Here is a 15,462-nt window from a genome sequence, read left to right on the forward strand (position 1 = left end):
TCAGATCATTCCTATACTTTTTTTATGTGGCTAATGTCTGCCTTCGTCCCCTCCATCCAAATTTTCTTACGAGAGTGTTCTCCACTTTTCATATTAACCAAGCAATTTTCTTGCTGACTTTCCCAAAGCCTCACATTAATAAGGGAGAGGAGAGACTGCACACTCTAGACCTTAGAAGAGCATTAGCATTTTATCTGGAATGGGCTAAATCTTTCAGGTCTTCATTTCAATTGTTTGTTGCATTTGTGCACAGAATGAAGGGAAGTGAGATTTCCACGCAAAGGATTTCATAATGGATACCAGTTGCATTCACCTGGGTTACCAGTTGGGTAACATGAAGCCACCAGAGACAGAATTGGGTCATTCAACTAGATCCCAAGCATCCTCTGTGGCATTTTTGGCTCACATGCCCATATTAGACATTTGTAAAGCAGCAATCAGGTCATCATGTCACTTGTTTGCCTCTCACTATACAATCTCTCAACACTCTAGAGATGCTAAATTTGGACAAGTGGTCCTCCAATCCCTGTTCAAATAGACTCCGCACCCACCTCCACATGGGACTGCTTGTGAGTCACCGGCAGTGGAATGGACATGTGCAATCACTTGAAAAAGGAAAAAAACAGTTACTAAACTTACCATAGTTGTGATACTTTTCGCCACAGCATTGCACTGTCGTTCATGTTTGAATAGTTATCTGTGATGATCCTTTAATTGCCTCTGAGCCTGTTTTCCCTGCCAGCTCAGGTCTCCAGAACCCTGCCTTGTTAAGCCAGGCATGCTAGCCTGTTGCAACACAGACTCAGGTCTGGTCCACGCCCCCAAAGCTGCAGACTTTAACCAAAAACTGCTCAGCAAGTCACCTATCTCCAGCACCCTGATACCCAGCTCACAATGGGATCCAAATCCCAAATAAATCCGTTTTACTCTATATAAAGCTTATACAGGTTAAACTCATAAATTGTCTGCCCTCTATAACACTGATAGAGCTGCACAGCTGTTTGCTCTTCCAGGTATTAATCACTTACTCTGGGTTTATTAATAAACAAAAGTGATTTTATTAAGAATAAAAAGTAGAATTTAAGTGGTTTCACATAATAACAGACAGAATAAAGTAAGTCACCAAGCAAAAATAAAGCAAAACCACGCAAGTCTGAGCCTAATACATTAAGTAACTGATTACAGGTAAAATCTCAGCCTCAGAGATGTTCCAATAAGCTTCTTTCACAGACTAGACTCCTTCCTAGTCTGGGCCCAATCCTTTCCCCTGGTACAGTCTTTGTTAGCTCCAGCAGACATCTTAGGTAGAAACTAGAGGTGTTCTCATGACTGGCAGCCCCCTTTGTTTTGTTCAACCCCCTTTTATATCTTTGACACAAGGTGGGAATCTTTTGTCTCTCCGAGTCCCCACCCCTCCTTCTAAATGGTTAAGCACCAGGTTTAAGATGGATTCCAGTATCCTGTGAGATCCCAGCCTCCATTCTTCCAGGGCTGGCCTGCATGCACCCAGAAAGGTTTGCAAGTAAACAGATCATTTACAACCAGTTGTCCTAGTCAATGGGAGCCATCAAGCTTCCAAACCACCATTAATGGCCCACACCTTGCATAATTACAATAGGACCTTAGAGTTATACTTCACATTTCTAGCTTCAGATACAAGAATGATACATACATACAAATAGGAGGAATATATTCAGTAGATTATAAGCTTTGTAATGATACCTTACAAGAGACCTTTTGCATAAAGCATATTCCAGTTACATCATATTCACACTTATAAGCATATTTCCATAAAACATATGGAGTGCAATGTCACACTCTGTGTGGGGCCTGGGTAGTCTTATCTATAATTATGGGTTACTTTAACCAGTTACCCACCCAAAGTGAGGTTTACACCTACTTTACAATGTGAGAATTCAGCCCCTAAGGTCAACTACAGCAGCAATAGAAGTGGGACTTTACAGTGTACAGAAGAGTCGACATAGTGCTCTGTCTCTAATAATTACTTTTACTAATCAACCAAACAACAATACACGCTGCAGTCTGGTGAAGGAGAAAGAGGCCAACACAGAACTCACAGCATTTGCATTACTCACACCATGCCTTGTGGGAAAACCCAAAGTGTTAGCCCTCATTCTCATCATCCTTACCACCAGTGGTCGTCATCCTGGTGTCTCCCCCTGCAAGGCATGCAGGCAGGGATACAGCTTGGATAATGGGTTAATGCCGACACCCGACTGAAATTCATATTTATTTATCAACAGAGAGACCTGTGGCACCTTTAAGGTGTATTGGAGCATAAGCTTTCGTGGGTGAATACCCACTTCGTCAGACGCATGTCATGCGTATGCCTGACGAAGTGGGTATTCACCCACAAAAGCTTATGCTCCAATATATCTGTTAATCTTAAAGGTGTTGCTTTTTACAGATCCAGACTAACACGGCTACCCCTCTGATATTTATTTATGAAGGTTTTAACTCCTTTTCCTTATTTGAACTTCCACAACCCTCTACTTTCCAGGTGCCCTGTTTTTCATAGGCTAACTTGTTAATGAGTGTAAGGGGAACTCATATTTACCTCACCTTATCAACATAGTAACAGGCAGTTATCTTAAGGAGGTCTCTAATATTTCACCCTCCCTCCCAAAACATAGACTAGGCTCAGCAAATTTATTATTAATTTACTTATGCTAACTTATCTTTGTATTATAGTTAACTTATCCTGAGGCCTAAAATAAGCTGTAGGACTAAGTCATAGGCCTTGGCCAAGCTACATGTCTTAAAGGCCTGAGGCCTGTAGGCCCTATGTTAAAACATTAACATTCACCTCTATATCCTAAATACACCTGATACCTTTATCCTTGGCTATACCTGTCTTTGTTCCTAAACATGTGCCCTTGCATTTGGCTGTATTAAAGCATGTATTGTTGGATTCCACCTGACTCACCAGGAGTTCTGAACACTTTATATGTGACTTGTCCTCATGATTATTTACCACTCCACCAATTTTTGTATCATGTGCATACTTTATCAGCAGTGATTTTACTCTCATTCTTGATAAAAATACTAAATAACACTTAGTCAAGAACTAATCTCCGCATAACCCCACTAGAAATTAATTCCCCAGTAGTTAATTCCTTATTAACAGCACACTTTGAGATCTGTCAGACAGATTGTAATCCATTTAACACAGGCCATATTGATTTTGTATAACATTAGTTTTTTATTCTGAATGTCATGCAATGTAAGTTGAACTCCTTACAAAGTCTGAGAATATTAGGTCAGCACAGTTACCTTTTTCAACCGGACTTGGAATCTTGTCAAAGAGCAATATCAAGTTTGACAATACCTGTTGTCCAGGATACCATGTTGATTGGTATTAATTTATATTTCTGTTCTTTAACTCTATCGATAGGACTGTCAGCCATTTCACTGTTTTGCCTAGGATCAGTGTCAGGTTAACTGACCTAGAGTTACCAACATCATTTCAGCTACCCTTTTAAAATACTGGCAAAACTCTGGGTTTGTTCTAAACCTCTGGAACTTCCTCAGCTTTCCAAAACTTGTTAAACAATAACTAAGCTCCTCTCCCAAAATTTTAAAATTTTTCTGTACAAGTTATCCAGACAAAATGTTTAACTTTAATAGTAGATACTGTTTAGCATTCTCCTTGGCAACTGTCATGTGATATTGATATATTGTTCAGACTGGATCCAAATACAGAACAGAAATATTTCTTAAACACATCTTTTTCTGCTTCATTATTGACAATATCTCCCTCTAGTAATGGACCTAGAGTGCTAGACCATTGCTAGGATTGCTTTTGTTCCTGATATATTTATAAATGCCTTAACCTTACTGGCTATAGATATTTTGTTGATTATACCTTTAGGTTCAGTTATTAATTGCTTGTATTTCTTAACCTCTTATTTATATTATTGCTATTCAGCTCCTTTTCCCCATTTATGTACTGATTTTTAGTTTGTTTTATTGCTGCTTTCATGTTACTCTTAACCAAGATAAGGCAGGTGAGGTGGTATCTTTTATTGGACTAATGTTATCTCACCCTTCTTGTCTCTCTAGTATCCTGGGATCAACAAGACTACAATAACAGTCTTAACCAAGTTGACTTGTTATTCAAACAGCCCTTTTCTCTGATATGGAATTGTAACTTTTTGGGAAGCAAGTGAAATGTTCTTAAACAATCTCCAACTTTCATTCGTAATTCTCTATTTACATTTTTCCTCCCAGTCAATTGAGCAAATTAATTTTGGCTTTGAGAAATTGGCCACTTGAAAGCTGCATATATGTATGTAACTGGTTGAGTGTATTCTGTTTGCTCAACACAGATGTAACCAGCTCTCAATCACTTATACCTGGACAGCCACTACTTTTTTAGGTCAGTGATTAAATTATTTCTGTCAGAATGAGATTTCCTATAGAGTCACACTCTGGGAGCAATATTTCCTGTGTTACAAATGTTAGAAACTCCAAAGATGTTTCACCAGTGTATGTCCCCTGCTGTAATGCAGTGTTTTTCTCCTCCAGATAATAAATGCACATCTTTTTCTCTGGTCTTATGTGATGATCTGTAATAGACTGCCGCCAGTAACCAATCTGGTTAATAGATTTTAAGTTCAGAGTGAACAATTATGATCCTATATGACCTGCATTACACAAGCCATAACATTGTACTTATTTGTTTTCCCCTTCCTTCCCCTTATTTGTTGTACAATAAGATTAACTGTTCGGAGCAGGGACTGTCTTTTCCTTCTCTGTCTATGAACATCTGACAAAATTGCTTTCTGCTTTAGGGCTAACTTCATCAGTAAACACCCTCATGCAAGAAACTGTCTTTATTAATTATCTCTATAAAATGCTTTGCACAGCTGTGAGCAGTAGAGATTGTGTGTATAGATGTTGGTGTTGTGGGCGGAAAGAAAGAGGCTGGCTGCCTACATCCAGGAAAGGATGGCTCGTCAAACAGTCATCACTGGAGCAAGAGAGGAACGGGGAGGGTTCATTTTGAAGATAAAAAAGAAATGGCAGGGAACTGTGTTGGAATGGGACACAGATAACCTGTATGGGGGCATGGGAAGGTGGTTCCAGATGCCTAGGATGAGCATAATCATTTTCAGGATACAGAGGGTTAACATGCATCTTTTTTGGTAGGCATTTGAAAAGGATGAAAGTATGTTGCAGTCACAGAAGAAGAAAACTACTGTCGCTCTAAAAGACTGTATAGAACTCTTTACTACAATGGAAACGCTTGGTGAACATGACCCTTGGTAAGTTTACCACCCAGCTGTTTGGCAGACATATTACTTGGACTGACTTTATATAAAAATAATAAAATAACAATATTGTTTGGGTAAAGGTTTCCCCACACTATTCTTTCTGAGCATCTTACTATCCTACCCCTGTTCCCACAGCCACAGCTCTGCCACTGCACCTCGGTCCTCAGCAGCAAGAGAGGGAATGTTACCTTAACAAAAACAAAACCCAATTACTCTATTGCCTTTAGAAAGCTGCTGTAGTTATTATTCTTAGGCTCTGTGTAGTTCTGCCATCTCAAACTTGACCTTTAGTACTCATGCTGTTGTAGTCCTAACACCCTACCCTGTATGGTTCTCTCACTCTACCTCATTTCTTACCAGGTGGAAGCAGGCTGAGCCAGTGCTCTCTAACACACTACTACCTTTGTTCTAATGCTCCAGCGAAACTGACAAAATGTCTTCACTTCAGAAACTTGGAAATCTAGTCAGTTTCACTCTGCCACTTGGGCAGAGAGTACAGCAGTGGGAAGGGAGGAGCAGAGGGGAGGATTGGAAAGGAAGCAAATAAGGATAGAAGACAAGATAGGAAGAGGAGAGGGGGAAAAGATGTGCTGAAAATACAGTGCTCCAGGAGTTTTTCTTACAGCTCATCCTGGCTCCTGCATTCCCTCAGAAGAGGAGAGAGATACTGAGCAATGACATTTGGGTAGCAGTAGGTGGGGGGACATGGTGAGTGCGCGAAGGCGGCGGGGAGGATGTACTAGGGGAAGAAGAGATTGCATATGTGAGGAAAAATCAGAGTGATGTTCTCAAAGCCTATTTAAAAAAATAAAATAAGACAAAGGTGACTACAGCCTGGGCTAGAGATAGGCATTTTATATGTTAATCAAAAAAATACTGTTTGTAAAGGGGTTTGAGACCCTTGGATAGAAGGCAGATATCGAAGGTGGTTCGTGCCTATTTTATACTCCTTTCTCAGGTACTGCCCTAACTGCAAGAAGCATCAGCAGGCCACAAAGAAGTTTGATCTATGGTCTTTGCCCAGGATTTTGGTGGTGCATTTAAAACGCTTCTCGTACAACAGATACTGGAGGGATAAACTTGACACTGTGGTTGAATTCCCCATCAGGTAAGGTTCTTTACCAGCAAGGCATAACTGGGCAGAGCAAGAAACTCCACTTTTGATATAGCGATTGTATGGGCTCCTCATTGGAGACATAGCTCAGGATAGGATTCTGCCTCCAGAGCCACAAGCCAGTAAACCTTAGTGAACCTCTAGTAATTGTCTCTGGAAAGGGGGTGCTACTTGTACTTGTGATACCTGGAGCTATGACTGCAGAGCTCCTGAGCTTAACAGGGATGGGCCTGGCCACTATTTGGCTAGGATGCTGCTAAGAAAATCCGGTGTTGCAGAAAGTGGTATTGGTGATTCCACATCTTTACAATTCCCTCAGAGTCAGTTTTGAACCTGTGTCCCAGCAGACCCTGAACAACTTTTGTCCTTTAAAGATCCTATGACAATTTTCATGAGTGTCAGGGTGGAGAGCGTTGGCAACAGCATGTCCAGGCCAAGTTCTACGCCAGAGATTTCTATGCTGCCTAACTTCCCCTGCAGCTTCACTGAATATTCTTTCCTTCCCTTCCAAAATACCAGCTGTGTAGATCTGCTAGGACAGGGGTAGGCAACCTATGGCACGCGTGCCGAAGGCGGCACACGAGCTGATTTTCAGTGGCACTCTCACTGCCTGGGTCCTGGCCACCAGTCTGGGGGGCTCTGCATTTTAATTTAATTTTAAATGAAGCTTCTTAAACATTTTAAAAACCTTATTTACTTTACATAGAACAATAGTTTAGTTATATATTATAGACTTCTAGAAAGAGACCTAAAAATGTTAAAATGTATTACTGGCACGCAAAACCTTAAATTAGAGTGAATAAATGAAGACTTGGCCCACCACTTCTGAAAGGTTGCCGACCCCTATGCTAGGATTTCCAGTTCAGTGTTACCTCTACTTAAACAGTATTGTGCAGCACTTGGAAAGAAAGGTGCTATATACGTGTGAGGTATGAAAGTTGTTCATCTGGCAAAGCATAGCAGGAGTCCTCTTTGGGTAATGGTATCTGTGTCCTGGAAGTACATGCAATAATACCTGGAGATCCTTCTTGGAAGTCAGGTATCAGTGTTATTTCTGATCTCTGTGTCCACAATGCTCCTGGAATGGGTCGCTGGCAGGCGTTGAACCTGACACCTCTGGATCTAAAAGCATGATCCTCTTACTGTAGTAGACTCTCTATGTAGATGTCTGTACTTTGACCCATCAACCTTTTCTCCAATCGGGGATGCTGCAGATTATGTATTCCTTACGACACCCAATCTTAAACCAAATTTCACACCCTCGATAATCTGTACGTTATTCCCTGATAACCAGAAACTTCTATGCTTAAACTCTGTACTGTTCACTTTTTTTTAAACATCATCTTAATAAAATTTTTAAATCCCTCCTTTAGGGGAGGATGGAGCCATGCTGTTAGTGTGGATTACATGTATGTTGCATGACCATCAGCATCGTCCCTCTGTATCCTCTACCAAGAGAAGGCCTTGCACTCATCCATACATCTCAGGCACTACCATCCCACTGCAGGACATAGGGCCTACCCAGTGCTGCTCCAATCCCTCATATGGAAGAGTTTGACTTCTTCATGCTTATTTTACATTGATTGCTGTTGGCATGGCACTTAGCCATCCTCTCTCACTAACCACACAACAATACTTGAGTTTGCCAGTAACTGTCATTCCTGACAGCAAACAAACTGGCTGATGCCATCCATATTACAGGTGCCTAAGGGGGTGACATCACTGGCTTGTGGGTCAAATAGGTCATAAATAATTAAAAAGGAAAACCAGCATTGATTGGGGCAGGTTAGCCCTTGGCCCGGTGCTGCTGTTTACAATGATTCATGATTACTAGGCCTTTCTCTTATTATGTGTACAATAACAATGTGTTCTTACTTTTTTCTCAGGGATTTGAGCATGTCTGAGTTTGTCTGTGACCCAATAGCTGATCCATATGTGTATGACCTCATTGCAGTGTCCAATCACTATGGAGCTATGGGAGTAGGCCACTGTGAGTAACTACCTGTCTGTCCTTTATCTGCAGGTAGGCGGGAGGGCTGTGTGCATATGGGAAAATCACTGTCGGGAGAGCAGTGACTCTCTTGGGGGTGGGGAATCATGATGGATGGGCACTAGTGGGTGGGGATGTTGGGGCTGCAAGTTGCTCAAGCCATCCCTATATTTCGCAGCTGTGGTTCTGCCCTGAAAGCCAAGGGAGCAAATTCAATCAGAGTTTACAGCGCCCACCCCTTAACCCCTTGGCGGTCCATGGATTGATATAATGGGCTCCCTGTAAGGAGGCAGGCAGTAAAGGATGTGCTCCACCCCATTTAAACCTCATCAGCAACAGGAATCTGCTAGCCATGTGCTAGGCTGCTGCATCCACACCGGGATCTGGCCACTGTGGAGGGCGGGTCCTTGGCTAATGAAGAAGAAATTAGGACAGTTGGTAGGACTGGTTGGAAAGCCGTTTGGGCAGCATTAAATTTCAATGCTGACATCACAACAAATGTAATGTTCAGCTGTAGTTTCCTGTGCACCTTCTGTATTTTATGGGACACGTTCTGGCAAACAGTAGAACTGTTAACCATTAAAATAGGAATAAGAATACACTGTGCAATGAAACTGGTTGGTAACACTGCTTCTGGAACCTGAATTTCTGCTGTTCCTCACTCTAGTGCTTACTGTGCAATGTGATGCATTGTATAGTTTTTTGCCTTTTTATTATCCTTGTTTTTTAAAAAAAAAAAAAAAAAAAAAAAAAAAAGAGAAATGATATGGAAGGACTTGTCTTGCGGTGTTTGGGAATGCCTTACTGTGTAGGGACGTGGCTAGCTTTTCCAGTGGAGGCTGTACATTCCTTCCACTAGCAAATGCTCACATCTGTGTGCAGCACCGGTAGACTTAAGAAAGCTCTCTATTGCACATGGTCAGTGTCCTGTGAGGCTGAGAGCAGGATGAAATTTAGCAGGATTCAAAACAAGATTGGCCTTCTGTATGTACAACAAGGAAAACCGCAGTTAGCATTAGATTAGGATTATTTTAAAACGTAAATTTGGAGTGGGTATAAGCCCTTTGCTTCAGAGCAAAAGCCAACCACTGACTGAAGGATCAAAGAGAAATTTAAGTTTCTTACACCCTCCTCTGAAGCATTTAGGATGGGCCACTGTTTAGAATAGGATTGTGGATTAGATGGACCTAGCCTCTGATCCACTGTGTTCCAGTGTTACTGATATAGCTTCTGAGCAATGAAGCCCAAGCTCCAACTTCTTTCTCTTCCCCCGCACACTTACTTTGTACCTCTTATAGATGGAGTTATCAGAATTGAGTGTGATCAGGGTATTACAGTTACACTAGTGAGCCCTCTGCCTTACTGCTGAATGTAGATAGTCACTCTGTTTGTGTGACAGATACTGCATATGCAAAGAACAAAGTGAATGGCAAATGGTACTACTTTGATGACAGCAGTGTATCAATGGCTTCTGAAGATCAAATAGTGGTGAGTACTTGGGCTTAGACTAATTCAAGATGGGGGAAATCCCCAGATATAAAACCCAGGAACATGCTGGGATGGACCCAGATGTTTCCTGCCTCTGTTAATCTAATCATCATAAATGTAGGCTAGAATCTGCTGTGGATTGAGGTCAGATTCAAGCTGACGATGCTGTGAAGGAGCAGCAGACTTTCATAGAATCATAGAATATCAGGGTTGGAAGGGACCTCAGGAGGTCATCTAATCCAACCCCCTGCTCAAAGCAGGACCAGTCCCCAGACAGATTTTTGCCCCAGATGCCTAAATGGCCCCCTCAAGGATTGAACTCACAACCCTGGGTTTAGCAAGCCAATGCTCAAACCACTGAGCTATCCCTCCTGGCCCCTGCATCGTGCTGCTGAGGTTGCTCTATGCGTTTTGGAGTGGGTCCAATGTCCCTTCCTGCATGAAAAGCCATTGGAGGGGATTTTCTTTTGTTACAAGGACATCTCTGCAAAGATTCCCTGGCTGAGGTTCCTGCTAATACACCTTTGTGTGGAGGGGCTGGCTTCTCAGAGCAAAGCCTGAATGGCTTGCCCCTGAGCCTGATAGGCTACAGCCTTCCCAGGATCTGTGGGGTGGGTACCTGGGCTGTCCAGCTCTCTGCACAGACAGTGGGGAAGAGAGGGCACTAAGGTGATATGAAAGCATTTCCTGGATTGTTTCTCTTGTTTTAGATATTGAGGCTCCATAAATCTCTACATACAGCCTATATTACAGGCCATGCTTCCCCCTAGGCCTCCAGCCTCCACATGAGGCAGAGAAGTACAGAGCTGCCCTATTGGGAGTCTGCGATAGGTTATCTCCTGCATCATCAGCTTTCCAGAACTGTGCTTCGTGGATGGTTTCTTTTCCTCAGATTGGTTTTCTTTCCTTGTTTGGCAGACGAAAGCTGCATATGTGCTATTCTATCAGCGGCGGGACAGCAAGCAGCACGTAGCCCCGTCTCTGCCTGCAGAAAGTGAGCTGGCATCGGAAGAGTGTGATGGCATGGATACCAACTGAGCCCAGCCTGCTGCGCTCAGACTGCTCGGTAGAGTTCTTTGTTTGACGCCATGTCTGGAGCATCTGAGAATTGCTGTTTTGCCTTCAGTAGGATTCTCAAGCAGGAAATCTAGTGTTGGGGGCTTAGTGCCCAGTGTCGTAAGATAGCACTGGGGAGCCAAGAGTGAGCTGACACGGGGTATCTAGAGGTCAAAAATTATATATATCAAAGCTTCAATAAAATTTTTGTAAATCTGGCTAGACTGTGTGGCTGGAGCTGGGGAAGGAGAGGCTTGGGCTGGGCTGAGTTGTGGGGCTGGGGCCTGGGGCGGAGAGGGTGACTGCAGGGTGTTGCAGAGGTGACAGAGGTGTTATTTGGGCATGAACGCTACTCCTGTGGTGTGCCTGTTGACAGCTCTGTGCATAGCTGTCAGGCCCAGTCCAGATTTTCTCTGTCTAATCCCATCAGCTTTAGTGTCCGGAATTTCTGCTACTGCTACGGCACCAGCAGTGCCTCTTCCACACTCCCCAGTCCATGTGGCCACAGCTCCTGGTGTCTCTTCTTCTTTCTGCCTTTGCACCTTTTTTCCTGTGCTGAGCAGCTGGGTGCATTTGCTCTGGTCCCTGTATGCTGGTGACATCTTTGACTATTCTGGGCAGCTGAGCCATGGGCCTTTCCCACATTCAGACATATCATTTTGGTCCCAAAAAAGTAGGAAATTCATTGGAAATGAAATGCAGCCCCCTGGGCCACTGCTGCATGGAGAGAGCTGTACTCTGATTGCAAAATATACGCACTCCTGTGTGTACGATAGGATTTCAGCTCTGGCTCCTGCTCTTAGCACTATCACAGGGTGAGGTCTTAGCCTTTGAGACCCTAAATTCAGCTCTTGTCCTATTCATTCATATTCCACAGTCCTTTTTGCCAGTTCCCATGGAAACCTGCTGATGATCCCTAGAATGACAAGCCCCCGATTGAGTTTGTCCCCTTGCCCCACACCCCTGTGAAACCTTGGGGGTTCTGTGCACCAGTGATCACAGCTTCCGTGTGATCTCCACAGCTGCTGTGTAGACGGCTTACATACCACCACCTCCCAGATGCTAATCCTTTCCAGGAGCTGGCCCAGTCAGAAAGTGGCCTCACTCCAGTCCAGTGCTAACTCTTCCCTCTCTCCACTGCTGTCCACACTGGTTCCATGCCACTGCCATCCCATACAGGCACTGCCAGCTGTCCAGGCCTCCCACTTGTTTATTTCCTAGAAGTTAAAGGGGGGGGAGGAGGAGGAAAGGCACCGTGTGGGAACGCAGTACAGGATTAAAGCTGCATTCGCTAGATTTGCTGTAAAGGAGAAGGGAGCTGCTGTGTCCCCAGCCCTCTGGTTAGCATTGCGCTACTGCTCTGCAGAGCAGCTCTTTTAAAGCACTGAGGTTTGAGTTGTTTAGCTCATAATTGCTGATGCTTCTGCTGTTTCGTTCTTGGTTTGTTTGGGTTTTTACACCTGGCTTAAGTGGATATTATGTTTCTTTTCTGTCCCCCTCACTAGGGGTTAAGTATAAACTGTAGCACTGCACTGGGTTTTTTTGTTTAGCATCTTTGATCGTGGGTTTTCCACCCTTTTAAAGTAAAGATTTGGGGAGATAGTGGGGAAAAAGTAAGAAAAGATCCTGTTAAAAATGAAGAACAACATAATGTAACAAATGTGGTTCCCCTTCTATATTGACACAAGAAACCTTGCCACTTTCCTTTGTATGGTCAGATTGAAAAGGCATCCATCGGGCTGAAGGCTGATTCTTGGATGCTGAATTGAAATCTCTTCTAATATACTGCAGTAAAAAGGGTGACAGGAATCTGGCCTTCTCCTCTGCCTGTCAGCTGATTGGGTTCTGATTGGTGTGTACATTCTGTATAATGTCAAATCTACTTTTAGACTGGCACTTTGTAAGTGACTGGCTTTATTGTACAAAGAGGAAATAAAGAAGAGTGGTTTGCACTGAATTGGGACTTTCTAGTGTTGTCAACCTTGCTTCTCTGAATTCGGATCAGAATGAATAGGTCATCACTCTAGGACACAGGCTGGTTCACAGGGGACTGCCCCTGGGAGGAGGCTGAAAGGCAGGAGGGGAATGCTGGTACCACAAGGAGTTCCAGCTTATCTCCTACTTACTGATCCCCCAAGCACAGGTGGCCCACATGAAGTGCACACACTGCTACCATAAGAATGACCATATGGGGTCAGACCAAAGGTCCATCTAGCCCAGTATCCTGTTTTCCATCAGTGGCCAATACCAGGTGCCCGAGAGGGAATGAACAGAACAGGTGATCCATCCTTTGTCAGGCAGCTGGACCAGTTCAGGATCTGTGTGAGTCTGTGCAGCTGATCTGCACCAGATCGCCAGGAACAATTCTCATATGCTGTCAGGTTTCATTCCTAGGTTTCAATTTTTGTCACTTCTGGAACAATGAAGGTTTAACTCTCCTATCAAAATGAGGATTTTGCCACAGCCTTCTTACGGCATCACTACTGCTCCACCGTTGTGAGAGGGTGATTGTGATATTCTGGGCTACCATGAAATAATGTCATTAACTCCCTCAGTAACCATGTTGCTACTCAAAAACCAGTGATTAGCCCAAACTCATAAGTTCTTAGCACTGCCTTCAAAGAGATCTGCGTCTGAGTGCAGAGAGGGATTTGGCTGACTAACTGTCCATCAATTTAATGCGTGATGGTGGATTTTGGTTTCCGTGGCAGTACAGACAATGGCTGCTTCTCACCTCCTTAGCCAAATTAACCAAGTCTTGCCTGTCATACTGGACTATTCATAGCCTCTGGGGCAGTGTACCCTCTATTTTTTTTTCTACGCATGTGCAGAGTGAATTTTGTTATGGGCACCAATATGGAGGTGATGTGTGACACATCACCTCCATATTGGTGCATATAACAAAATTCATGTGGCAGGGGTGGGGCTGAGGAGTTTGGAGTGTGAGAGGGGGCTCAGGGCTCGGGCAGAGAGTTGGGTGTGGGAGGGTGAGGGTTCCGGCTGGGGGTGTGGGCTCTGGGGTGGAGCCAGGGATGAGGGGTTCAGGGTGTAGGAGGGGGCTCAGGGCTGGGCAGAGGGTTGGGGTATTTGGGGGGTGAGGGCTCCAGCTAGGTCTCTGGGGTCTGTGGTGGGGCTGGGGATGAGGGGCTTGGGGTGCAGGCAGCCCTGGGGCTACGGTGGGGGAAGAAAGGACTCCTCCCAGCTTTTTCTCCCCACAGCAGCACCTGGGCTGGGGGAGGGGAATAGGTGCCTTTCCCTGCCACAGCAGCTCTGGGGCTGAGGTTGCAGGAGAGGTGCCTCTTCCCCAGGTGTGACAGGTCCAAGGCTGGAGGAGAGGCATCTCTCTCCGTCGCAGCACTGAGCACCTGCACAGCGCTTAATAGGCTGCGATGTGACCAGGGCCGGCTCTAACTTTTTTGCCACCTCAGGCAAAAAAGGAAGAGCGCCCCCCCCCCCTTTGCGAGCGCCGCGCCGAAATCCCTGCCCCCCCGAGCACCACGCTGCCCGAAGCTCCGCCCCCTCCAAGCGCCATGCCAAGCCTCCGAGCGCCGTGCTGCGCCAGCCCCCAGCGCTGCCCCCGCCCCCTCTGAGCGCCAAGCCCCCGCTCCCCTCCGAGCGCCGTGCCGCGCCAGCCCCCGCCACACCAAGCCTCCGCCCCTCCGAGCGCCATGCCGTGCCAACCCCCACCCCCCCCTCCGAGCGCCGTGCCACGCCAAGCGCCACGCCGAGCGCCGCACCAGCCCCCACCCCTGAGTGCTGCGCCGCCCGAAGCCCCGCCCCCCTCCTAGCACTGTGCCGCCAGAAGCCCTGACCCCTGAGCGCCGCGCTGCGGAAACAAAACAAAACAAGACAAAAAAAAACCCTCCAGCGCTGCCCTGACGAACCAATAAATAAATAAAAACCCGACTGCCGCCCCGCCCCAAGCACGTGCTTGGTCGGCTGGTGCCTGGAGCCGGCCCTGGACGCAGCTGCGCAGCTTAGAGGGAACTTAGCTATGGGGGCTTCTGTAAGGTCTTCTCTACAAACAGATTTGCACTGATTATACTTAAACCAAAATCAGTACCCACACAGGAGTTTGCATGGGATTAGCTAACCTGGTTTAAGAATGGCTTATTTTGGTTTAGACCCAGGCTATGTCTACACTGGCAAATGAATGACAAAACTTTTGTCTTTCAGAGGTGTTTAACCCCCCCCAAGACACAAGTTGTGCTGCGACAAGCACCAGTGTGAACACAAACGTTGCTCATTGGGGGTGGAAGTTTTTTGTCAGCAGGAGAACTGACAAACAGTGGCTACACTGCACGATTTTTAGCGGCATGGCTGTAAGCTGTGTAGTGTAGACATAACCTAATCCTGTTCCCGATGAACTTCAGCTAAGCCACACTCAGCATGCTTTAAACTGAACTCAGACCATGCACACTGGTTTGCAACAATATAGCATGCTGCCTTTCAGTAAACTGCCATGACCTAGTGTATACACAAGCCCTTGGTTCCCCAGTTTGATTCCTGCTTGCATA

General features: G+C 45.1%; 1 protein-coding gene across 3 annotated transcripts in view; it reads left to right on the forward strand.

The window, feature by feature from the left end:
- The window catches only part of USP4 (ubiquitin specific peptidase 4), a 156,066-nt gene extending 143,164 nt beyond the window's left edge, over positions 1–12,902 (forward strand). For all 3 annotated transcript variants that reach the window (XM_054033998.1, XM_054033999.1, XM_054034000.1), the window contains 5 exons: positions 5,173–5,288; positions 6,256–6,405; positions 8,298–8,401; positions 9,801–9,889; positions 10,808–12,902. In XM_054033998.1, the coding sequence (XP_053889973.1) occupies positions 5,173–5,288; positions 6,256–6,405; positions 8,298–8,401; positions 9,801–9,889; positions 10,808–10,927 (579 nt within the window). In that variant the 3' untranslated portion in view covers positions 10,928–12,902. The remainder of the gene's footprint in view (positions 1–5,172; positions 5,289–6,255; positions 6,406–8,297; positions 8,402–9,800; positions 9,890–10,807) is intronic.
- The last annotated feature ends 2,560 nt before the right edge of the window (positions 12,903–15,462 follow it).

Source organism: Malaclemys terrapin, chromosome 7 (assembly GCF_027887155.1).
Source record: "Malaclemys terrapin pileata isolate rMalTer1 chromosome 7, rMalTer1.hap1, whole genome shotgun sequence".
In the NCBI taxonomy this organism is placed as follows: Eukaryota; Metazoa; Chordata; order Testudines; family Emydidae; genus Malaclemys; species Malaclemys terrapin.